General features: G+C 35.3%; 1 protein-coding gene across 1 annotated transcript in view; it reads left to right on the forward strand.

Moving 5' to 3' along the window:
• The window catches only part of LOC104866926 (cysteine-rich venom protein pseudechetoxin-like), a 76,164-nt gene extending 63,362 nt beyond the window's left edge, over positions 1-12,802 (forward strand). Inside the window, exons 12-16 of the mRNA XM_019208488.1 lie at positions 2,988-3,078; positions 4,356-4,501; positions 6,119-6,207; positions 8,219-8,307; positions 12,678-12,802. Of these exons, the coding sequence (XP_019064033.1) occupies positions 2,988-3,078; positions 4,356-4,501; positions 6,119-6,207; positions 8,219-8,307; positions 12,678-12,802 (540 nt within the window). The remainder of the gene's footprint in view (positions 1-2,987; positions 3,079-4,355; positions 4,502-6,118; positions 6,208-8,218; positions 8,308-12,677) is intronic.
• Positions 12,803-27,065: the final 14,263 nt, after the last annotated feature.

Genomic DNA, 27,065 nt, shown 5'->3' on the forward strand with positions numbered 1-27,065 from the left:
TTCTGTTTTAATATTTAGATCTTTAATCCATTTGGATTTTAATTTAGTGCATGGCAAAAGATAAGGGTCTAATTTTAATCTGTGTCAGGTTGGCATTCAGTTTTTCCAACACCATTTATTAAAGAGGCTATTTTTCCTTCAGTGAGGATGGTCAGCTCCTTTGTCAAAGATGAGGTAGCTGAGTACATCTGCATTTGTTTTTGTGTCTTCTAGTCTGTTCCACTGATCCTCAGGCCTATTTCTTTGCCAGTACCATGCTGTTTTTATCACAGTGGCTTTGTAGTATAGTTTCAAATTGGGAATTGTTACACCTGGTGCCATGTGTCTGTTGCCTAAAATGGCTTTTGCTATTCTAGGTCTCTTATGGCTCCAAATGAATTTTTGGATTTTTTTTTTCTAGTTCTGTGAAATATAGTGTTGGAATTTCAATTGGCATTGCGTTGAATGTATATAGCAGTTTTGGTAGTATGGCCATTTTCACTATGTTTATTCTCCCTACCCAGGAGCAGGGGATATCTTTCCATTTTTTTATATCCTCTTCAATTTCTTTTTTCAGAGTGCTGTAGTTTTCAGTGTAGGAAGAAGTTAAACTGTCATTATTTGCTGATGATTTGATACTCTACATTGAAGATCCAAAAAACTCCACCAAAAAGCTTCTAGACTTAATTGACAGATTCAGTAGAGTATCTGGATACAAGGTGAATACCCAAAAATCAATAGCCTTCTTATACACAAATAACAGACACACGGAGAGAGAAATAAGGGAAAAAATTCCTTTTGCAATAGCATCCAAAAAAATGAAGTATCTAGGAATCAATCTAACAAAAGTTTTTAATTTTATTAAATCATGGTGACTGTAATGATCATTACAGGATATCCAGTGGCTATTTATTTTTAACACAATGTAGAATGCATAAGAGTAATCCCCTGAATACATCAAAGTCTGTGACTCCTGAGTTACTCTCTTAAGAGGGTAGAAACATCCTTATTTTCAGAGCCAAACATAGTAATATAGAGAATGTAATGTTGAATATAATAGAGAATATTGAAGCTAGAGTAAGAAATTGTTATTTCAATCTTGAATCTTTCCTATTATATTACATATCACCTATTACATTTCCCTCTTTAAATGAAAGTTCATGATATTTCCTGAAAAGTTCTTTATAAGAGAAAAGAAAAACTCTAAAATGCTTTGTAAATAAAAGTGTTCTTAGCATCAAACAGCAGGAAACAAAATCTTTGCGAGTACTGGGCCACATTTCTGGTTCTTTTTCTTTTCTTACAGCTGTCCAAAAAAAAAGGTTTTTGAATTAGCCTAACAGTGTTACTCTATAAGTATTGATTGGATTCAGAGCTGTGAGTGATTAGAACTAGTGATGAGCACTAATTTGGACTAGGAAAAATGTGATTTTCACCGAAACGAATAGAATTGTACTCCATGGTTTTGCCCAGCTTTCCTGCATATTTGTTTCCAAGAATAAGCTGAGGGTCAAATGGCATAGAATGCATAATGTTCATAATATTCTCTGAGTCTTGAGCTGCTCAAAACCACTGAACAATACAGCATGTAGTCATGAGAGGAAGACCAAGGGACAAACTAAGTGAGCTCAAATTCCAGTTCCAATATTTACTCACAATATGAGCTGGGTCAAATTTTTTTGATTTCTTAATTTCTTTTGAAAGAGTAAAATGGTGCCTATTTTTTTCAAGTGATTGGGAGGATTACATGGCAGCATACAAGAAACATGTACATCAGTTAATAAAGTTAAAAAGCCCACAAAAAACTGCCACATTATCATTAAATTTTAAACTCACATGCCTTTGGTCATCCTTTCACCTGAAAACAACTTTCTTCAAGAAAAACGCCAAACCTCTTATACATGAGGAATGTCTCAAAACCTTTGTAATAATCAGGAGTGGTTCTAAGGAAAGAAGCAACTTTTACAATCAATGAGATTAAAAAGTCCACACACTTAATAGTGGTATTTAAGAGTATCTGGCGGGCTGAGTGCAGCTCAATGTTAAAGCAGTTGCCTAGCATATGAAAAACCCTAGGTTACATCTTCAGTAAGAAAAAGAGTCTGTAACCAAGACTTGGGGCAATTCTGAATCAAAGCACCAAATATGTAGTAAAATTTTCCCCTTTGCCTGAAGATTAAAATGGAGTGAGCGTCTTACATTCTGATCTACTCTCTTAACTTTTATCCTAGAGATCCTGGAAAGTTAATTGTTAAATTCATGATTCCGTGGATAGTGCATGCAAAACACTACAAATATAAATGTTTGACATTTTCCCATAAAATCTACATGTCTTTATATTATCTACTTTTCTGCAAAAAATGAATTAGCACGCCTTGGGAATATGATACTATCTAGTCCAAGGTGAGCATATTAAAAGCATAGCATTTATTTATTCTGCTTCTCAAAGGCATTACACTGAGTTGTAACACTAAATATATATTAAAATGAGCTCTACCTGATGATTATTATTAAAATTGAAGGACACATAAGAGGAGACTGTAGCAGGTCAGGGAAGGAAAGAAGGAAGGGGGAGATTAGGAAGGTCACTGGAAATGAATATTGGAGTGGTCACTGATGACTGGACAGGGTTCAGTCCTTAACAAGGACAGTGATGGCCCTTTTAAGCTATGAGAGTAATGACCTAAAATAAAAACCAAAAGTCCCTGTGGAAAAGAAGTGACTAGCCCAGCTTGACTGTGGGAGAGCATACTTAAGGAACCTATGATTTAATGATACAGAGAAGATCCAGATTATGGAGAGTTTAATCTTCATAAGTTTATGCAGAACTTACTTGGGGGGGAAAGCTAGTATATCAGAGAATAGAATGACGTTGGAATGTAGAGAATAAAAAATACTTATTTCCTTAGAAATGAGAAATCTGAGTAAGACTGGCATTTGTGAGGGGTGTACATATCTCTCCACTACACAATGTATAATGCCAAAAAAAATTTCTGTGTTTCACTAAGGAATGGAAGTCTCAAGCTGCCAAATCAGCTCAAAGTACAACAGAGAAATGTAAGATGGAAAACAGTTCACCAGACAAAAGGGAAGAGGATGGTAAGTCACAGCAGTCTCCAAGTAACCATACTGTGCAGATTGTTAAAAACGCCTCAAAAATAAATACCTCATAGAAGAGGGTCTGAAGCTTCACATTATTTCTGCATTCAGAAGTCAGACAGTACCAGGAAAGCCTCATCCCATCATTTTGTGTCATTCAGAATGGTGGAAAGACACTGTGTATTGTTTCTCTGCCAATTTTATGTGGTGTCCTCCAAGGGCCATCTTTGCCTTTCCTCTGAATTTCACCTCCTTGAAAGTAATCAGAATATTGAATCATCATCAATTCAAAAAGGAAGAAATAATAATGACCATTGACCTTGAGCTACTTTATTTTTCTCTTCTTCAGCTTCAGATTTTAAATAACTTCACCCATCCTTTCCTCCTTCTCCACTAGTTTAAAAATAGGTCATACATTTCTAAAGATTAATCCATATTACTGACTATTTTAACTTTAAGCCAGCAATAAGCGCTCCAGCCTTTCCACCTCAATATTTTGCTTTATGTAAATTTCTTCTATTCCTCCTACAAATATGTCAAAAATTCCTGATACTTGTTTTCACTACCACATAAAACAGTTATGTTTTATGCACTTGCTTGGTCTACCTCCTAATCCTTTATTTGTATATTCTCGCTGCTTGTATCTCCTTTCTACAACTATTTACATACATTTACATTAGCTATCACTATCATAAAATCAATGTTTTCAAATATTTTGATAACAGGAATACACATCAACTTTCTTCCTGAGGGATGATGTCATGCAAATTTCACAGGAAGGAAAATTTTAAAAGAAGCAAAGATGTCTCATACTATGTAGATAGAGCATTGTATATTTCTCCATAATGCTTCCCTGAAGACTGAATATCTTTATTAGAAAAATGCACACATATACCTCAATTTTTTCTGGATTTTAAATAAAAAATTATTTTTGCTTTGAAACATTAATGTTCTTCATTCCATCCTATTCTCTCTTTTTTTTTTTTTGTACTGTGAATTGTTTTGAAAAGGAAAAATTCTATTAATATATCCATCCTATTATGCTTTGTGAAGTGCAGTCTGCTAAAGATTCTAATTTGGCCCTTGGGAATTATTTTCACATTTGGGAAGAGTTCTTTTTCTGTTAGTGCATAATGTGGTAATGTGACACCAAAATAGGCAACAACACACGGAGTGATCAAAGAATGAGTCCGTAATGAAGCACAAGTCCATGTTGTTGCCACTGTATTATTCATTAGGACCTAAATCATTCAACTAGCCTGCATCTTTCTATTTAGGTAAATCATATGGGGAAAACAAATTTAAGTCACCTAATGCTGTCTCCTGGGAATACGTTGTCTCTGAATGGATTAAACAGAAAGTTAATTTCTTTTATGGTATTGGAGCCATTTCACCAGAAGCTTCAGTTCATTCTTATGTCCAGGTATGATGAAATGATTTTAATATTTCATTAATTTTCACAATTTAACCAACTTTAGCAATGTGACCATCTTTGCTTTCCCTTCTATTATTGTGCGCGCACACACACACACACACACACACACATTCAGTCACAAGTTTGTGCACTAAAAGATATCACTGCTTTTAATAAAATTTTTTCTTTCTATTAAAAAGATCTTTGGGATACCAAAAGAGCGCACACACACACACACATACACACACATTCAGTCACAAGTTTGTGCACTAAAAGATATCACTGCTTTTAATAAAATTTTTTCTTTCTATTAAAAAGATCTTTGGGATACCAAAAGGGAGACTGTCATTTTTCTCTGATCTGAATGAAGTCATCATTTTTAAATGATATTACTAGCATCTAGAATAGTTCTAAACACGAAAAATAGGTTATATTTGTCTTGCCTTTTTACTCATAGACTTTTGCAAAATTTATCTTAATAGCAATGTCTCCACCTCCACTCCCACCTCATCCATGTATCTGAATGTTTTGCTAAGTGCACACTTTCTGAACTTCCATTAGATATGTCAGTTGCTGTGTACTTTTAATTATATTAAATTTCATTATTTATTAAACTTGTGAGGAAATTTTTATTCTTATAGATAAAAACACTGAGGTTCAAAGCAAGTTAACTTCATTAAGATCATAGAGTCAGTATGTGGCAATGATTTGAATAGGATCATGCTCTTTTAAAAATTATTTTGTAAAAGCATTATTCACAATCATCGCTTTTGTATGCAGATAGTTCCCTGCTATGCCTCTGCACTACCAAATGCTTTGCCTAGTTAAATACCATATATTACAATACTTTTAAAATTTGTCCCTGCTACTAAAACCTTATTCATAGAAGTGAAGGTAGGGAATTCTATAGCTAGATTCATGAAATAATTTAGCAATTTGCTAAAAAAAAAGTTTTCAAGTCTTAATTAAAAGAATGAAAAATCATGTAAATATACACATATCCAGCTTGAAAATAAATAAATAATATCCAGCTTGGAAGCACATAGAAAAATTAAAACGGGGTAGAGGGAGAAGAGAAGGCATTTTACAAATGTCCTTCGGCTGTGCCTACATCAAAAGTAAATGATGAAATATGCTTTGGGCAGAAAGCTACATGAAGAGAGAGAACTGCTCCAGTATCTCCAACGAGTAGGACTTTTTCTGATTCCATGCAGAGGCCTGTGTGTAAGGACCAAGGAAAAAATACCAAATGAGAGCAAGTAGACACAATATCGGTGTCAAAAATTTCTACCCTTTGATTTGATTTTTTAGTGACTTCTTATTCTGAACTTCCCAGATAAAGTGCAATAGCAAATGCAGATGTAGCTGCTTACCTCCTAAATAAATAAAATATTAAAAAATAAGACTTTAAATAAGTTCCAACTGAGGAAAAGCAATAAGGAATGCAAAGCCTGCAGGAAGACAATGCTAGGAAGGCAGATTAACCATTTTCAAAGACAGAGAGGCCAGTCAGAAGACTACAAAAAAAGGAAGACCGAGTATCTTTGACACTCTGATGGGACCTGGAAAAATGAGGGCTTCTGGATGGCATAGTCCATACATGTAATCTAATGCCTTTATCTTTAGGTGATCTGGTATAACAGTTATGAAATTGGATGTGGTGTTGCTCACTGCCCAAGTGATGAATACTTTTATGTCTGCCATTATTGCCCATCGTACGTATGATTTATTTCATATGAATCATGTATACCCCTCTACCTCAAGGCAATGCTGGATCCTTCATTATTCAGTATGAGATGAAATTAGATGATGTGTTTTGTGGTAGAGAAGAAAACTTTAAAACAGGAAGAAGAGAAAGAATTTTGATTCAAAACGTGGGGCACTATGCAGAAACAAAATTATAGAATTCTAGGACTTATAAATTCTTTAATGTGGTAATTTTTTAACATATCTACAAGTAAGCTCTTATCTGGAAAATATACATCAACATATTCTAGAAATAAAATACTTTGTTTCAAACTCATTTACATTCAAGAGTTATATTGCACTCATAAAGTTAGATTGCTTGCACATACCCCAAGAGATTTGGAACTACCCAGTTTACTAGGTCCTTGATTTTTTTGAATGCAGGAAAAATCCAAATCAGAGGACCTGGACAAGGAGAAATGATTATAGCACAATCCACTGGATGTGAAACATCCCCCAAAAGCTCATTTAAGTTCAATACTCATGCCAATATAGCAACTTGTGGCCTTAGAGTATTCTCCATGAGTGAGCTTACGGGAGATAGTTCATGCATCTCAAAGGAGAAATGGCATCATATCATAGGGACCATTTTAATAAATTTCTGGTCCTATTATTTAAAGTAGATCAAAGGAATGTTTTGTCCCATGACCATTGCAGTAATAATTAAAATAAAACCATTAGCATAAATAAGTGTGTGGATACAACCTAAGGTCAGGGGTAATAGTAATGCAATTTGAAGTCTGAAGAATTATTTTCCCATGGACTGTTACAATTATAAAAGTTTTATTGACCAAATGTACATGTTTAGAACTAAACTGTCAAATGACCCAAAGAAAATAAAACCTTGGATCAGTGGAAAGGCCATGGGAATGTGAAACCTAGTGGAGAAGAACAACTAGAAGCAAAATTAAGAAACTGTTTATTTCATAAAATAATTTGATATTAATTGTCAATTCCTCAGTGTGACATTGGTAATTTAAGAGATACTGTGAAAGCAATGTTCAGATTAAACAGAGGATTCATAAATTGTACTCCTTTAAGTATTATTTTCATTCATTTTTTACCAATTCAATTGTTTTTGTGTCAATTTCAAAATTTTGTTAATATTTTTCAATCAGATGAAGCCATGTTTATCATCGTTGTTTATATAATAATCTTAGTTAAATATATCTACTTAAAACAAAATTTTATGTTACTATGGTAAATGGGAAACCAAACTCCTAACCATAGAAATATTTAAAAATTAAATTTAAAGAAAACAATAAACTTCCAAATTCTTGCTGGAGACCATTTGCTCATTATTTAAAAGCCAGATTATGCAACCACAAAAAGTATTTTAAAAAATAAGGTTTGGCATAGTAAGACTTGATCCTTAAAATAATCCTAAGAGCTGAAAAATCAATGTAAATACAATAACTCTGTCTCTTTGTCGCTGTGTCCCAAAGCTATGCAAAGCCATATCTATGCACCACCTGAAACCACTTCAATGGGTGTCACCATGCCCCTCTGTGAAACACTAGCCTAGGTCTCCTCAACCTCAGATTTCCCTGTATCTCCTCTGTGATTTAAACACTAAAGGTACAGGGAAAAGCAAATTGATTTTTTTTAAATGAGATTAGCAACAGCCTGACACAAGCCCTCTTTTGCAGTAGAGATACATGAGAAATAGGAATTGGAGTTCTCTGTACTGGCTTCTCATTCACATATGTTTTTGTTAATTTGGGATTATTTTTGTACTTCTTATGAGAGGTATATGAGAGCTTATGAGCAATTTAAAGCTCTCCCCCCCTTTAATCAGAACCTTTTTCTGCTATAATATACTTGTCTTCTTGTTGTAATTCCTCAAATACTAAATCTTGTATAAAATTGGGATTAAGGTACAATTTAAGATGCACAAAGTCGTAAGAATTCAGTCTCTATTCTGCTTTTGTGTTGTAATACCAACTAATATGTATATTAATGTATTTTATTGCTATGCAGAGGATACAATCCCGGATTAATATTTGCGCATTATGATGAAGGCTCTGAATGTGGTCACTGCCAGAACGATTGCAGCGAGGGTTTGCGTAGTAAGTTTGATGAAAAAGTCATTTTCTCTTTCCCTATATGTGGCTATATAACTAAAACAATGTTTGAAGAAAATTGGGATATAAGGGAAGGAAATATAAATATAAGGCCAGATGTATACATAGTTTATAAGAATGAAGATGTTATATCATGCAGATAGCTATGTGGGCAAATAAATCAATTGAGAGCAAGCGTATAAACAGAACACTAGACTGGAAATAAATATTGAAATATTACCCATAAAACATGAGAATTAAAAATACAGAGTCCACCAAAAAAGTATACATACTTCAAGAAAAGAAAAAACTTTCATAAATTCATACAGAATTTATTGAGACATAATGAGAGTAATACAAGATACCTTTGGCCTCTACAGTTACAAGAGGTCCTCAAGGTGGTGGCCATTAGGTTCCAGACATTTATTAGTATAGTGAACTGCTGCTTGGGTAACCTTGGTCATTGAGATCGCTGCACATGCATTTTCAATTTGTTCTCTAAAGGCTAACAGTGAAGTGGGTTATCCGTGACATCCTCTAGTGTCCCCCATAAGAGGGTAACACCCTCTCTTGAAAAAATAAATCATATTATTTTTCTTTTCCTAGCCTGTGTATCATTTTTTGGCAGACTGCATTTTTGTAACAGATTTTGCTACATCACATAATCTAAGTATTTTAAAGGGTTTTTGTTATTGTTGTTGTTGTTGTTTGTGAGTTTTTGTTTTATCCTGTTGTAATATGCTGTAATCATATTTTTCCTTGGAATTTTTTTTAAGGTTGAAAATATCTTCATTTTTTAAAAGGCAGGGGCTGAGGCATTGCTCAGTGGCAGAGTGCATATGAATCCCTGGGTTCAATTTCCATCACCAAAAAACAAAAATTGTCATGGTCTTCCATTAATTGTCATTGCCTACTTCAAGAGATCCCAGTCTCTCATGTGTACAGTTATTTTATTTATAAATCTGTATGCAGATTTCTCTATATTCAACATAACCATGCTTCTAGCTAGTATTCCATCTCCTCAGGTCGTTATTCTTATCCTTAAAACAATAGAATAAGTTAAAATAAACTTTGTTAATTTATTTCTTAAAATACTACTAAATTATCACCAAATATTCATTATATCACCAAGTGGAAATCAAGAGAAAGTTTATAAAATCTCCTATAGGAGATGGCACTGATTTCACCTCTTCTTTATCCATTCATCAGTTTATAAGCATTTGGGCTCTTTCCAAGATTTAGCTATTACAAACTATGCCACTATGGACATAGTTGTGCATATATTTCTGTGATATGATGATTTAAATTCTTTTGGGGAGTTACTGAGAAGGGGAATATCTGGGTCAAATGGACCTCTAGTTTTTTTTGAGGAATCTCCACACTTATTTCCTCTGTGGTTATACCAGTCTACACTCCCACCAACAGTAGAGAAGGGTTCCCTACACTCACAGATCCACAAGAGTTCACTAATAACTGATTTCTTGATAACAGTTCTTTCTGGGAATATATAGGATCTCATTGTTATTTTAATTTGCATCTCTTGAGTGACCAGTGTGATGTTGAACTTTTTTTTTCCATATATTTATTTGCCATTTCTACTTCTTCATCTGAGAAGCTTCTATTCATTCATATACCCATTTTTGTATTGGTTCATTAAATTTGGGGGTGGTCTGCTTTTTTTTGCATCCTTTATATATTCTAGATATCAAATCCTTTGTAGAAGGAACAGCCAGCATTTTTTTTTCATTTTGTTGGTTGTCTCCTCACTCTATTGGTGATTTCTTTTGCTGTGCAAAAGCTTTTTAATAAGATGAGATCCCAGTTGTTGATTCTTTGTAGTATTTCCTGTGGCATTAGAGTTTTGCTTATAAAGTCTTTGTCTACATCTATGTCCTCAATTATACCTATCCTGTTTTTCAGTAGGTGTAGTATTTCTATTTTAATATTTAGATCCTTGATCCATTTTGATTTTATTTTGTTTGTGGTGAGAGACATGGATCTAGCTTTAAACTTCAGCATGTGGAAAACCAGTTTTTCCAGCACCATTTATTAAAGAGGCTATTTTTTTCTTCCAGTGAAGGTATTTGGCTGCTTTGGCAAAGACAAAGTTTGGGTTATTTCTTCATCTTATAATCTGTTCCATTAATCACTGGGTCTGGTTTTTGCCAGCACCATACTGTTTTTATCACAGTAGCTTTTTTAGTATAATTTCAAGTCAGGGTTTGTGGGGTCTCCATCCTTGCCTTGGCCCTTATTTTAGAGTGAAAGATTTTGGTTTTTGTCCATTTGGTATGATGTTGGCTGTTGATTTGTCATAGATGGCTTTTTATCAGATTGAGGAGAAGACCACCTATTCTAATTTTCTGTATTTTTTATCATAAATGATTGTTGGACTTTGTCAAACATTTTTTCTGCATCTAGTGAGATGATCATGGGGTTTTTGTCCTTGGCTCTGTTAATATGGTTTATTACATTTATTGATTTGTGTATGCTGAACCATCCCCGGATCTCTGGGATGAGTCCTACTTGGTCATGGTGCATAATTTTGATGACTTGCTGCAGTCTGCTTCCAGTATCTTATTGAAGATTTTTGCATGTATGTTCATTGGGTATATTTGTCTGTAGTTGTCTTTTTTGTCTGGATCCTTCTCTGGTTTTGGTATTAAGATTACTTCCAGAAATGAATTTGGGAGTACTGCTGTCTTTTCAATTTCGTTAAAGAGTTTGAGAAGTAGTAGTAGTAGATCTCTAAATTTCTTGTACAACTAAGCAATGAATCTATCAGGGCCTGGGATTTTCTTTGTTGGTAGGTTTTTAATTAATTTTCAATTTCATTCACTGGTATCAGTTTATTTAGAACTCTTATACCTTCTTGGTTCAACTTTGATAATTCATATGTATCTGTCCATTTTTTCTGTGATTTCCATCTTATTAGAATACTGCTTCTCAAAGTATATACTGATGATCCTCTGAATTTCTGCAGGATCTGTTGTGCTTTCACTCTTTCATTCCTATTTGCACGGACTTGAGTCTCCTTTTTTTATTTATTTATTTTTTTTGTTTGTTTGTTTGGTACTGGGGATCGAATTCGGGTCATTGCTCTTGTGAAGCAGGCGGCAGAACTACTGAGCTAAATCCCCAGCCCTCTTTCCTTTTTTTAATTTTTCAAAAACCAACTCTTTAATTCATTGGTTCTTTCTATTGCTTTCTTCATCTCTGTTGCATTAATTTGTGCTCTGGACTTTATAATATCCCTTTGAGCTTTGGACTTGACTTACTCTCCTTTTCTTAGAAACTTGAGGTTCAACATTAGGTTGTTTTTCTGATGTGGGAATTCACAGCTATTTCCTTCATAGGCCTGTTTTCATTGTATCCCATAAATTCCAATATGTTACATTGGCATTATTGTTCAATTGTATAAACTATCTAATGTCTTCTTTAATTGCACCTATGACCATTGGTTGCTCAAGAGGGATTAATTTCCATGTGTTTATGAAGTTCTTGTGGTTTCTTTTATCATTAATCTCTCCAGCATCACTGGATGTGGAATCAATAAGGAATAAGAATAAAGAGTATTCTGATTAATCAGATAGTCTTTGTAGCATAAGCCATGCACAGATTTTTTCAAAGAATACATCCTTCTTGACAGCATATCCATTGCATAAACCAAATAGTAGATGATTTATGGTTGACTAGTTTAAAGCTTTTCATGGTGTTTCAGCATTTCAGAATGATCAATAATTCATTTTAGAATTATTAAAAGAGCTCTGGAGTATCAATTATGGAACCAACCACTTGGTTTGGGTCCTAACTCACCTATGTGGATCTTGGACACACAAGTCATCTGCACTGTGTCATGATCCCCTCATGAATACAGTGAAAATCATAATCGTAAACTCCAGACAGGCACTCAACATAGAGATGTTAATCAGATTATATTAGTTTGCATACACTAGACACTTAGAGTACTACTACATAAATAAAATCATTCTAAATAATTTTAAAATTATTTTCATTATTAACATTAATTGAAGATTGGTATGATTTTAGAGTCACTTTAGGGTATGCTCTGTAAGGTGGTTATTACTACTGATGATAACAACATATTATATGTCGTTTGCCTCTTTCCTACTAATAATATGTAAAACTATAGCTAAAATATTGTAGACCATATCTGCTGCTTAAATGTTAGATGACTGAGTGAATATTTATTGCATTTATATCTATATCTGTGTGCTTATGTATGTATTCATAAGCAAATATTTTAGACTGGATTTTAGATTAATTTTCACCTGTCACCTCTTCAAGAACTTTCACTAAAACAATAAGTATTCATGCTTATCAGTGGTCAATAACTGCATTCTTCTTTGTTTCAGCTAACCCTTGCAGATATGACAATAAAGGTGACAACTGTGATAGTTTACTCGACAAATGTGGTGATGAAGAAGTACACACCACTTGTGAGGCTACATGCAAGTGTATCAACAATGAAATATTATAAACTTGGTTCTTAAAATTTTCTATACAATAAAAATAATTATCTTGCAATCATAACGGTATATTTAATTGTAAAATGCAACTGCTGCAGGGTATAGCGGCACACATCTGTAATCTCAGCACTTGGGAGGCTTCAGCAGGAGAATCACCATGGGTTCAAGGCCAGCCTGGGTTCCATAGTGATTTCAAGGCCATCCTGAACTATATTGTAGTGAGATCCTGTCTCAAAAAAACAATAACAAAAACAAAACAAAACAAAAAAATCTTTCCATGTACTTTTGGATTTAGATTTAAGTATAGTAACAATTATAATGAAATGGGAACTTGCCTTTTGAAGAACTGATGCTTTAAGGTTTGAAACAAAATTTCTATAATATCTAACTTAAGTGTATGCTACAAGACTGACTTTATTTTCTCATTTTTAATTTCCTTATTGTTTTCATTGGCTTTCAAAGATATTAAAACAATATAAAATTATTTTAATACCCAAACTTCTTTCAACGTTTAAATAAAGCTTGGTTGCTTTATCTAATTCATCCACTGATGAGAATAACCAACAAACAAGCAATTTTTGTTTGCGTTTTTTTCTATACACAGTTGCACCTTGGTTCACGAACTTAATTCATTTCACAATTCTGGAAAAGATGGTCATGTTCGTGTTCATGGGGGAAAGATGACAGCAGTCATGTTCATCACCTCGTGTAGAATTCACACACAAAAACAAAATTTTGCCAAACACTTATGTTTGTGAAGCAAATTGTTCACAAACAAAAGTGTTTGTGAACTGAAGTACCACTGTAAGGTCATATTGTTTGTCTGGAAGCTTAGCTTTTCTTAAAGCTAGATTTATTTACAAATGTTGCAAGTAAAAATTGATTTTGCTACCTGCTCAGATATCTATCTGTTTCATTTGACTTTAGGATTTACAGTATCTGTATGTTTCAAAATTACTAATTATGCCCAAGAGCAGCTGATATTTACCACCAACAAGAAACTGAATAGATAAACTGAGTAGATAAACAGGAAATACTTTTCAAAATCTATCAAACATGATTTGATTCAGTGCACATGCAGTATGGGGCAGGTATTTCTCTTTTTCTTTTCTTTTCTTTTTTTTGACTTTTACTTTATTTTTTCTAGACATTTTCATTAGTACACATTTGCTATATGTGATGATTACATTCCATTGCCGTGTTGTTACATGTATAAAACAAGTCTTCTTTTTACTTTCCCTACCCCTCTTACTCATCCTCTTAAATTATTTTTAATTTATAATTCATTAGTACATGTATATGATGCATAATACATTTATTCATCCCGGGGAACTGGAATTAAGCCCAGATCAAATGGCAGAACTAGGAGCAGAAGCAGAGGCAGGGCTGCCAGGGGTCCGGAGTGGGGTTAAGGCTTGACTACAAAGGGTGTGGACAAATTTTGGAGGCTGTTAGGATTGTTAGATATCTCAATTATGCTGATGACTGTATAAAACTTTGTGTGTCAAAATTCATAGAAATTTACACTAACATGGGAAAATACTTCAGTAAAACTAGCTCAAACATTAAATTTAAAAACAGAATAAACTTAAATTGAGCTCAGAGTTGCCCTTTGAAGGGAGTTTATTATCATTTGCTGAGGAAGGGGCTAGCATTAGATGACACTGTTTCAGAAACTGAAGGAGCTTATACTGTTTCAGAAACTGAAGGAGCGCCTAGTGCTCACATCCAGGGCCATACCCAGCCCTGTAAGGTACAGTCAGCTGCGGTTTGGGTGGCGCTCCTCACCCTTTCATTAAGCTTACTTATGATATTCTGAGAGGGCTTCAAAGCTGTAGATAACAGAAGTCAGTCATGATCTTCAGCTAAGGTAAGATCATCACACACAAGGCAAGTTTCCGAAAGACTAATGCCCTAGTGGTGGGGGATACTGAAACCCAGGCTAGAATCCCAGCCATCTGCACTCCCCTTCCCAGTGGGGATTCAGCTACCCTTCACCAGCCCTCGAAGCAGGACAGCTACATTTCTAGCTGCTTAACCAACACAGGTTTATTCCTTCAAATGAAACAAAAACTAGGAAATTAATTGAAATAAGCCCAAACTACTCTCCAATGTTAAAAGTTCCCTTCCAGTCTATAGTCAACCCCCTTTCCACTTCAATTTTTAATAAAATAGTTATTAAAGTAGTTATTAAACATAAGAGATATTAGTTGCCTTTTATGTCTATTTGGCGACCTACTTATTAATAAATTCTTCAGCTAAAAGAGAATCTCACAAATTTTATTTTTTTATTTTAATATAATACAAGTAGGTATCAATAAAGAAAATATAGAAGCCATTCTATGAAAAAATAATTTTTCATAATAAAAATGATTAGAGAATAACAATGGTAAATACACTGCATATCATGATCTAAAAAGAATATATTTTCATTTGGTAACTTTCAGCTCATTTCCTAATGCTATACCTTTTTTTTTTGGCTTAAAACATTTTAAGTATTCATAAAGTATCTCACACTGTATAATTGTGAACAATTTCTTCCTATTTCACAGTATTTTTATTCTTTTTGGTCTTTATTTTCACTTACAATTTCTCACACCAAAGATACAATGCAACATTTAAACATGTGTATTTAATTTATTTCACTTAAGAGTATGTTCTCAAGGTGAATCTACTTACCTAAAAATGTCTCAAATGTATCCTTCTTTATGGCTGAATAGTATGCCATTATATATATATATATATCTATATATAGTCTTTAATCTTCTTTATCCAGTCATTAATTGGTGGGCACTTGGGCTGCTACCAAGATTTAGCTATTATAAACTTTCCTCTATAAACATGGGTGCACATATATCTCTGTGGTATGATGCTTTTAACTCTTGCAAAGATATCGGTAAGGGAAATAGAGACCTCTAATCCTAGTTTTTTGAGGAATCTCCACACTGATTTCCACAGTGGTTGCAGTGTGGGAAAAAATTTTAACCAGTGGTTCTCCAGACAAAGGATTAATATCTAGAACATATATAGAATTGAAAAACATCAGTCCACCAAAATTTAAGGACCCAATTCAAAAATGGGCATCTGAGATGAATACACACTTCTCAGATGAAGTAGAAACAGCAAATAAATACACAAAAAAAAAATTCAACATCACTAGTCATTGAGTCAACGCTGATTCCACCTCACCTGATAAAGAATGGCTATTATCAAGAAATCAGCCAACACAAATGCTGGTGCAGCTGTGGGGAAAAAAGACCCGTACTTCAAAAAAAATTTTTTTAAATTACTAATGATGCCTAGTTTCACTGCTTATAAAAGTAGCACAGGGCTGGGGATTTAGCTCAGTGGTTCCGCTGTCTGCCTCACAAGCACAAGGACCCAAGTTGAATCCCTGGTACAGGAAAAAAAAAAAGTGGCACACTTCACTAAATACATTACACTCCATCTCTTGCATTGTAGGTAACTTTCAACATAGTTGTTTTTGTTTGTTTGTTGTCAAAATATTGTATCTTTGACTGAATGTTTTCTTTATGCTTTGGGGCATAAACATACAAATTAATTAAAAATTAACAAATGTAAAGGCATGGAATTTTCAAAGGGATGAATACTTCCTGACATCACCATTTATTACTTTTATTGAGACAAAAACAAAGTCAATAATTGCTCTAAATTTTACAAGAACTGTAAATTCCTCCCTGTCTCACTAATATTTCGGTTTTTTTTGGGGGGTAGAGACTTTTAAGCTTGCATTATGAAAGCAGACATTAATTTAAACTACAATATCATCGTACTCAGGAGATTCAGAAGGAAAGTTTTACACTTGATCTTACCCAAAAGGCTGAGAAGCGATAGAAGGAAAGTTTTAATACTTTCTCAACTCTGAGCACACGAAATTTAGTTGAATATTTCACTGCTAACTGGGAAAAATATAATGCATATATTAAAAGTTAATGGGTATAAAATATAAAACAAAATTTAACTTTTAAAAAGTTAAACATAATTATAATATGTTAAATGTACTGAGTCAGTACACATTTACTATGGGAAGCAGAATCTGCCCAAAATGTTAAAAACTTGAAGCTAAGTGCAGTGGCATTTATCTAAGTGCCCTACCTACCCAGGGGGCTGAAATCAGAGAGTCACAAGTTCAAGATCAGACAGGGCAACTAAGTATGTTCCTGTTTCAAAATAAAAAAAATTCTATAAAGGAGCTGGGGATGTAGCTCAGTGATCAAGTACTTGCCAAGCATGTAGAAGGCCTTGGTTTCATTTCTAATAGAACCCAACAAAAAGAGTCAATAGAAAATTTTCATTCATTTTTGAATAATTAAGGTGAACAATTATTAATTTATTAAATAATCTTATAGGGTGTTCAATTCAATTCAATCCTCACTTTCATTTTATAAAGACAAAAATGGATAAGCAAGGAGGCTTTTACTTACCTTTTCTATGTATATTATATATACCTCTTTTTAATAATAGTACATGTGTAAAGGTTTCACTTTGTGGTGGGTTTTGTGCTGAGCACTTTAAAAGGATTTTCTCATATATTTGGGTTCTGCATGCACAGGCTCCATCATACATGACACAGCCTTCAAACGGCACAGTGACAACTACTTTTATTTCCACTTTGGAGATGAGGTAGGCTATTTGGCCAATAGTTACCTAGCTAATTAAATACTGAACCCAGGTTTGAAGCCAGGCCCTCTGACCTCTAGCTCATGTGCCTAACTGAATTAAAAATCTCCTTTCAGAAAGATATCATTCAGAAAGATGGCTTTTCTTCAAAATTAACCTGTTCTGGACCTTAAGCATCCTGTCTCTTGGAGTTTTCTTCATCGACTCTCTACTCTTTGTCCACTATCACTAGAATTTTTTCTTCCCAACAGAGTAAAGACGAAAACTGTACATTCAGTTAAAAAGAAAAGTTCTACTCACTGAGTTTCACAAAGCTCCATTAGACAGTAAATAGCATTTTGTGGACACTTCTAATGAAAAGTAAAATAGACGGTAGGGGAGTCAGTCTCTCAACCCTGTTGCCAACTCCTCTGCTGTCTTCACTAACGGTGATGTGGGCTGAGCAAAGGAGAGTGAGAATTTCTGTACCCGGAGATACACACCAGTGCCACCATTGCTGGAGAAGGCTGCTGGCCTCCAGGTCTTAAAATGCACAGATGAGGCAGAGGTAAGGGGAAAAAATGAGAACCAAGTCTTGTCATGTAGAGGTACAAGATCCCAACAATGAATGTAACTGTACTGTATCCCTAAAATGTACCAATAAACTCAATTAAAGCTGAAAAAAATGCACAGATGAGCAGGAAAGGCAATGGATCTCAGCAGAGAAGGACAAAGTAGTAACAACAGAAACCATTAGAGATTTCTGTACTCAACCCAAGCAAGGGGGACCAGCAGGCAGGAAGTGTTAGCCTAGAAGAATAAGAAAGCTGGTAGTGTCCTGAGGAGCATTCCTTATACCATCAGCCAGCAGCCAGAGGCACAGATGTGCAACCACCTCCACTTTAGGGGCATGGTCCTGTAACCAGAGCAGGAAACTGCAGGGTAGTTAGTCAAAAAGCTTGAAAAATGATTGCATGTGAGAAAGAACACAAGAGGAGTATTAAGCAACACTCAGAAACTAGAGCACTCTGGAGAAACACTGCTGACATGTGGAATGGGGTAATGACAACTGCTAGCAGAATTATACACTACCATATGTAGGACACCATCCAGGAAGCCCACATTGTACCCTGACAGAATTGCAGACTCCTGGAGTCCCTTACCAGGATAAATATAAAGCATGCATGATAGTGGCTGTGGGTGGTAGCATACACTTATAATCTCAGCATACTGAAATGGTAAGGTAGAAGGATTCCAAGTTTGATCCCATCCAGGCAACTGAGAAACAGCAAAATCATGTCTCAAAATAGGAAAATAAATGAATAAATAAATAAATAAAAGGGCTGGGAATGTGGCTGTGCAAAAGCTCTGGGTTCCACCCTTAGGATCCCAAAAAAGAATTAATTAATTAATTAGTTAAATGAAAAAATTGCTCCAGATATGTGATAAATCTTAATGTAGGGGGTGTGGTGTAGCGGGTGGGTGTAGAGGTGGGGATTCCTGAGAGTTCCCCAGTTATAGACTGTTCATCAAGAAGCTGAGAGATATCACATCCTCTCAGGTGATGAGGTCAGCAAAAGTCTAAAACTGGGTGGCTGCTGTGCGAAATTCCTGGGGCTACACTGTAATAATTTACCACAAACTGGGTGACTTAAAACAACAGGAATTTATTTTCTCACAAAACTGGAAACTAGAAATCCAAAATCAAGGTATTGGCAGTGGAGGTGTTTTTGGTGGCTCTGGGACTGAGGTAGCTCCAGGCCTCTCACACGATTTATGGTGTTGCTGTCTGGAATCCACAGCTTGTGGCTCCTTCAGGTTGACTTGAGCCTCCTGCCTCACCTGTCCTCCCTCTGCATGTGCTTTCTCTGTATCTGTAGGCCTCTCACACCTCATAATGTTACCAGATACTGGATTTAGGGCCTACCCTAGTTCAGTGTTACCTTATCTTAATTTGATTACATCTGCAAGGTACCAGGGGCTTGAATTTGATACCTGTTGGGGCTAGACAGTGGGAGACACAAGACAGTCCACAACACCTGGCCAGTTGTTTGAAATTAAGAGTATCCCAGGGCTAAGGAAGTAATGAAGGTCTTTAGTTGTTTGTTGTTGTTGTTGTTATGTTTTGTTTTTGTTTTCTTCAGGATTTAAGTTCTAAAGCCTTTCATTTTTACCACCAATGAGACATCAAAAGTTCTGCTGAGCTAAAATTTGAAAAAAATGTTTATATCCTTCCATTCCCAATAAGTTATCAATGTTTATAATGTTTCTAGTTGTTTTGATATAATAAAAATAAGGCATAGATTAAGAAGATTGACATTAAGAAAACATAAGATCACATAATCTATAATCTTACCACCTCATTATTTGAAATGATAAATTGATCACAAGTACAATTTTTACCAGGTAGTTACAGCCAGCCCTAGAGATTATGGGATCCAGAGAAAATCAAAGAGGAAGTTGATCTTCATTTGGATATGTGGACATGTATAAAAAGTGGTATAAAAAGAATATGAGAAAGATTTAAATGGGCAATAAGCCTCCCAATGAAAAACACAAACCTTATAAGAGAAAAAGAGATTTTTTTAAATGTGCTTTGAATTAATTGTATGTACATCAATCATTTTTTTCTATTCTATATATCCTTTAGGATATGGACATCCTTTTATCACCTACATCCAACATAAGGATATATTGATTCAAATGTTACTTCATTAAACTAGCTGGCTAATTCACAGTGGACACTAGTCCAGGGATGATAGAAGTGAAGGCCTTAGCAGGTAACTTTTCTGCTATGTCTAGATGTTGGACAGTGAGTAGTTTTGTCCCCATAGGAGCAGGGTTCATGAATATAATGTAGGAAAATAAAATTAAAATAGAGCAAATGCAACAACCATAAAGTTATGCACAGTTACTTTAGGGCCACAGAGTACTCTAATAAATAGGTAAATTAATGCATGGGAGTTAGGTCTTAAGTGAGCTAATCTTCCACGCTGAGAGCTGAGATTAAAATGAACAAAGACATGTAATTAGTTTTCTTCCTTTTAGTAGTGGGAAAGGGGGGTTTGAGTTGAGTGCGAGAGAGACTCTTGGGCTGATGCACTGCTTCGAGTAGAAGCTACTGGGTAAAATGTTCTGGGCATAAGATTGATCCAGTGCTTTGCGACAGTTGATCCAGTGCTTTGCGACAGTCTCCATAGAATGCAAACATAAGCAGAAGTTGCCAAATTATCACACCTGAACAATGCTGGCTGATTTGCTCTTCCTACTCTTAGAGTAGTTACAAAAGAAAAACAAAATTCAAAAAGAAAAAAAATTATTGTATTCAAAAAACTTTTTTAAAAAGCATAGATCAATAGATAATTTCTTGTTTAGATAAAAGTGATTTTTTTTCAAGCAGTATGCGTATTTACAGACAAACAATCCCAAGATTCTGACTAATAGACACACCCTAATTTCGGTAACACACAGTACAGCCCTTCCAGTTGGTCAAGATTTCCTAACATTGAATGTACTTTTCCTGGATACCTCTCTGAATTTACTTAGGAGGAGCAATATTATGCAAAGTAGTTTTCTGTCAGGACATAGGAAGTCTCTGATAAATGTTCCGAGTAAACAGTGAATTAGAGAAGAGTACAGAGATGTAAATGATTCATCAAGTGTCTTGATTACAAACTACAGAAACCAAATCCACTCTAAGAAGAAAATGGGGCTTGTTGGAAGGGCACCAGGCAGCTCACAAAATCACCTGAGAGCTAGAGACTTAAAGGTCAGGAAATAACAGCTTCACTGGTGCTTCCCACGACGGGAAGATAGACAGTCTGGAATCCATGTTTGAGGTTCTAAACAGTAACTTATATTGCATGTTTCAAAAAAGTCCCAAACATCTCCCTTCCCAGCTTGTTTTAATGCCTGAAGTTTCAGAGTACAGCTTTTATCTGGAGTTCTAATCCTCTTTTTAAAAAAGTCTTTAGTAATTCTCTTTGAATACAAGCATCCATACTATGGAATATTTTTACTATCTCTTAAAATAAAGATGGTAGCCAGGTGCCGTGATGCATGCCGGTATGCTCGGTGTTCTTGGTGGCTGAGGGAGGAAGATCACAAGTTTAAGCCGAGCCTGAGCAATTTAGTGATTTAGCAAAAACCTGTCTCAAAATGAAAGAAAGCAAAAAAGATGGAAGGAAGGAAGGAAGGAAGGAAAAGAGGAGAGGAGAGGAGAGGGGAGGGGAGGGGAGTGGAGGGGAGGGAGTGGAAAAGAAAAGAAAAGTCCTCTGAAGAAAAGACCTTGGTGTGAAGGTCTTGGGTTAAATTTTAAGAGAGAGAGGGAGAGAAAGATTTTCTAAGGCATATGTTGAAGTTTTTAATTAAAAAAATACTAAGCCAGACATGATGGTACATCAGAGCTACTATGGAAACTAAGGTAAAAGATCACTTGAACTATGAACTTGAGATTAGCCTGGGAAACATAACAAAACCCTATTTTTAAGTAAGTAAATATTTAAACAATTATATTCTGATGTTATTAAAAATAAGATGTTAGTATATGAGAACATATTTGTGTACAGATGTGTACAGGGAGACCCAAGAGATAAGTAGCAAACAAATTCCATGACAGTAGCAATGAGTACATGAACATTCATGCTTACTTTGTATAGTCATTTGAAAAGTATGCAAATCTTTGTAGCTTATTGTTTAAAAGCTATAATTATATATTATTAAATATATGAGTGCATATGTGTATATAATTATTTATGAAGGGAAATGAATGTAATTATCTATGAAGGGAAACACTTTTTCTCTGAGGCCAAGTCATGCCTGAAAAACTTAGAACAACAAAATTAATAGCCAAAGAAAAAGAATGACAATTGTAGAGTCAGGGAGATTTGTATATTTTTTCGAACTGGCATTAGGCTTCACTAACACTATTTAGTTTTTTTTCCATTTGTAAAATGGTAATAAGCAAACAACTATCTTGCGCGACTGTTTCAAGGATTGTTTCAAGTTGGTGTATGTAAAAAGCTTGGCAAATGTCAAGTGCTAGTGGATGGTAAAAATGCCTCTAAATTCTTGCTCATAAGACATGTAACTGCCTACAGCTCAGCAAGCTGAGGCATAATGATAAAATGTGGTGGGGAATGCGACCAAGTTCTGGAAGGAAAACAGAGTAAAGAGTTTAATTCCAGCCTTATCTTTGAAAAGCAGCTTGATGAAGGCGGCGCCTGTCTTCTGTGACTTTCCTTTCATTTAAACCATATACTCCCGAGAGATCAGCCGCTAGGCCAGCAATGTCAGGACCTCACCAGAATCCATATGCAGTTTCTGTTCCCTCACCCCTTCCTCCATCTTCTCCTTCTCTAGCTCTTTCATTGTTCTTTACTTTGGTATAGTAACCACCATGGTCATTTTATTATTAGAGAATGTGGGAAGACATAATCTTTCCTTGGCAAGGTTGTGAAGAGAGAATGTTTTAGAATTAAAACTCTACCTCAACCAAAAGTTTAAGGAAAAACAAAAGTGAAAAGATATGACAGTATTATGCACCAGCTGGTATGATAGGATGAAAGCACTTTGCCTATAGAGGATATTAACCAAAAAATAAATAACCCTAGCCTAATAATGAGGAAATATCCTACAAACCCAGACTGAGGGGCATTCTAGAATATCTTATTAGGCTCTGAGGAGTTGGGGATCTGAAAAACAAGGAGAGACTAGAGAACTGTCAGAAAGAGTGAGAGAATAAAATTAAGTACAATATGGCATTCTGGGTTCCACTTTGCAACCAACCAAGAAAGATGCTAGCAAAAAGTCCGCAGTTTAGATGATAATACTGTGTCAATACTAGTAAACTCCTGTTTTATTCCCATTTTATAATATAGTATGGTCACATGAGAAATTAACATCAGAGGAAACTGATGACATGTGATAAGTTCTTTAGTACCCTTCAACCCTTCTATAAGTCTAAAATTATTCAAATAAAAATTTAAAAATTTGGTGTGATTCCAACTGTTCCTGGACTGTAGCCATGTTGATGATTTCATTATTTCAATAGTATACCTTCACTTTTATTGCGCTTACACAGAGGTTCCAAATTTTTCCAAAAATCTTCCTTAGACATTTGTCCTCTTTCTAGCTCTTTAATGACAGACTTCTCATCTATCTTTCTATTTATATCTGTCCATTTAGCTAGTCAATGATTTCATGCCAGTATGGCACCCAGGTGATTAACTGCAGGAGAAGTTCGAACAAGAGGAGAAGGTTATGTTTGTAAAATATAAAGACATATAGGGCCGGGATTTAGTTCAGTGGTACAGCTGCCTGCCTGGTAAACTCAAGGTCCTGAGTTTAATCCCTGGTACCACTAATAAATAAATAAACATCAAATTTTAATGAGACTAAAATGATGGGTAAATAAAGACCTAAAACAATGTCCAGAACATAGAAAATACTCAAAAGCCTTAGTTATTTTTGGCTTTCTAAAGCTGCGTCTTGCTTCAGTGTAGTGGACACACAAAGTGGGGGGGGGACTTCAGAGAAGTCATAATCATAATCACTATTCACTAATAGGAAGTTCCTGATGACTACTAAATATGCTTTCCATGTACTCAATAATTGAGACAAACTGTGTTACCTTCTTAAGGCCATACAGGATCAAAGTCAAGGACCAATCTGAAATGAGAACATGACTGTCCATTCAATTCTTTCCAGTTTCACCTCCCTTACTAAAAGGCATTCAAGGAGATCCAGGCTGTGGTTTCAGAGCAGATGTGTCAGCAGTTAAATCCTCTGCACTTGAGCATACCTGCACCCACCAACACATTCACTTCATAATCAAAACCTGTCAGGAGAGAAATTTTTGTACAGGGCTGTTGGAATCTAGGGGCCACAATACCATGTGTCCACCTTGCCAGATCTTTGGTCTTTCTCAGGCTTCTTGATTTAGTTCAATATTCAATTTTGTTCCAGACACAGGGACCCTGACAATTAAACTCTCACTGATTAGAACAAGGACAAAGAAGACAATATTGAAGTTGCTATCCATAATTTAACATGCAATTTGTTAAGGGGAGGCTATTCCTCGCTCCCTCCCTCACACCATTTGGATTACCTTCTGAGATTTCATTCTCCTTCAAATTTGCCCTTAATTTGATTTACTCAAATGATATTTATTGATCTCACACTGTGTAGGGCATGGTACTAACTCCAGATAAAGAATGATGTACAAAAGAGAAACCAGCTCTGCCTCATAAAATGCTAACAGGCCAGAAAGACAAACAGCCATTTATTCAAATTATGCATAGATGTAGCACACACGGCCATCTACACTAAGTGCTAAGAAATGGCTATGATTTAATAAAAGAGCAACAGTTAAAGATATTTAATAGCCCAAAAAGGCATTTTGAAAAGAGGCTTTGGTCCCGGGGTAGCATTATTAGGAGGTAAGAAATCTGTAAGAGGTGGGGCCCGGTCCTTAGGTCATTAGGGGTATGTTATAAAGGTGCTTTATAGAATTCTGGGCCCCTTTCTCTTTCTCCTTTTTCTTCCTGACCATAAGGTAAGCAGTTTCATCCACCATCTATTCCCTGCCACTGCCATCTGGCCCTCCACCAGAGGCCAAAAAATAGATCTGCCCAAACTTTGACTAAAACTTTCAAAACTGTGAGCCAAAATAAACCCTTTCTCTTATAATTTTGTCAAACACTTCATTAGAATGACAGAAAGCTTACTAATATGCAGGGAGAACAGTGAAAACCTTACTTAAAAGATTGAGGAAGGCTTTGCTAAGCAAGTGACATTTTATCTGAGAACTGAAGAGTGCCACATGAGAAAATTGTCGGTGAAAAGGTGAATAAGAGATAGAGTGTCTTTGCCAGGTCATGTGTGACACAGCTTATTTCAGTACAAAGATCTACATCCGGAAGAAGAGCAACAAACCTGAACTCCTCGAAGTGAACATGCTGAACCCAAATCCTTCAACAGTCTCATCAAGTGTCCCAACAGAAACTTCTGTTTTCAGTGTGCTGGCTGATTACTGAGCTACAAGAAGTGTCACAGAAAATGAGTGAGGCAATAGGTCTTGGGTTATTCCACATGTTTTGTCACTTTATTAAATAATTTTGAAATGATTTATAATATTGGATAAATGTTCTTGGAATGTATAATTAGGTGCTTGTTAGGTAAAAAGAGCTGAAAACCAGGACCAGACCAGGATCACGACAAGCATTTATGATGGGGAGAATCTGCCGGGCTGTCTCTGAGACAGGGAGCACTTCTTATAGGACTGGGGTGGGATTGAGTGACATAGTGGCCAGGGATTCGGGGAGCTTGTGACATCACTAGGAGGGGCCTGTGCCATCACTAGTTAGGGCCATCTTAAGGCGAGGGAAATTAACCGTGCTTTTCCACAAGCATTGGTATAGTATGTTCATATAAATTATTTAAATATGTAATTTGTTGATGTTCTCATTTGAAGAGTTGCCTCTTTAGGCAACTACAAAGCCAGAAATCAACATACAGGACAAACACGTGCATCCCCATAGGTCGGCCTGGGAACCCATTCCGCTGGGCCTGTTAGCAAGAACAGTAGAAATACCATATTCCAAGTATGAATTACATATTTATAAAATTCCTTAGTCCTAAGATTTACTGTTCTGTCATGGAAAAACGTATCAGAAAGACATGTGCGCGCACACACACACTCACATACACACACGCGCAGAGCTCAGGAATCTCAAGAGAAGGAAAAGAGGACAGGGGAGAGAGAAGTAAGAGTGCAAGAGGGTAATAGGGAATATGATACGATCAAAGCACATTATATGCATGTATGAAAATCACATCACTAAATCTATTATTTTCTACAATTAATATGTGCTAACAATTATAATAAAAACATAAAAATAAAGTTGACTAATTTAATTTCAAAGAAAGAAAAACATGCTAAATAGGCAAAACGGCTTCTTATTTTATTCCATGTTTCCCATTATCAATGGGATGACCTTCAACATCTATCATCCTTAATTCTGAGTGCAAGACCCTTCAGAGTCCGGTCAAGTTCCAGTGGCTCCTTCTTTCTCTCTCTATTAGTTAGATTGTTTAAGTAACTACTTGCTATTCCTTAAACATGCCATGTTCCTCAAGATTTGTGCTGTTCCTTTTGTCTCTTTTACAGAGAATATCTCATTCATTTTTCAGTTCACATATCAATATCATCTCACATAATAGTGCTTGTTAGCCCAAGGCAAGATGTACTAAAAATAAAATTGTGCTCTAGAATGATTCACGTCTTTAATACTTTTGCAACTTCTGTTTTATTACTTATTTGTTTTATAGAATCGTTTGTTTATGTTTATGCCTGCACAGCTAAATTCCTAATTTCTTCAAGAAAGTTTAGATCTGTGTCTCCTAAAGAGTATAGCACAGTTTCTGATATTTATATAAAAAGCACTTAAGAAGAGTCTACTGAATTAAGTCCAATAGGATTTTAGATACTTCTGTAATGGACCATTTGATATCTTCCAATTTACATTGTCCGACAGATCTGGCTTCTCCTAAGATACATTGTATATTCTTCAACATATTCAAAGTACAATTATTTCAATAATATTCAAAACTACAATTAGATTACAGAGCATAATTTTTCAGTGGGTGGCACAT

The sequence above is a fragment of the Fukomys damarensis genome, unplaced genomic scaffold, assembly GCF_012274545.1.
Source record: "Fukomys damarensis isolate Sample0158 unplaced genomic scaffold, DMR_v1.0_HiC HiC_scaffold_14, whole genome shotgun sequence".
Lineage (NCBI taxonomy): Eukaryota > Metazoa > Chordata > Mammalia > Rodentia > Bathyergidae > Fukomys > Fukomys damarensis.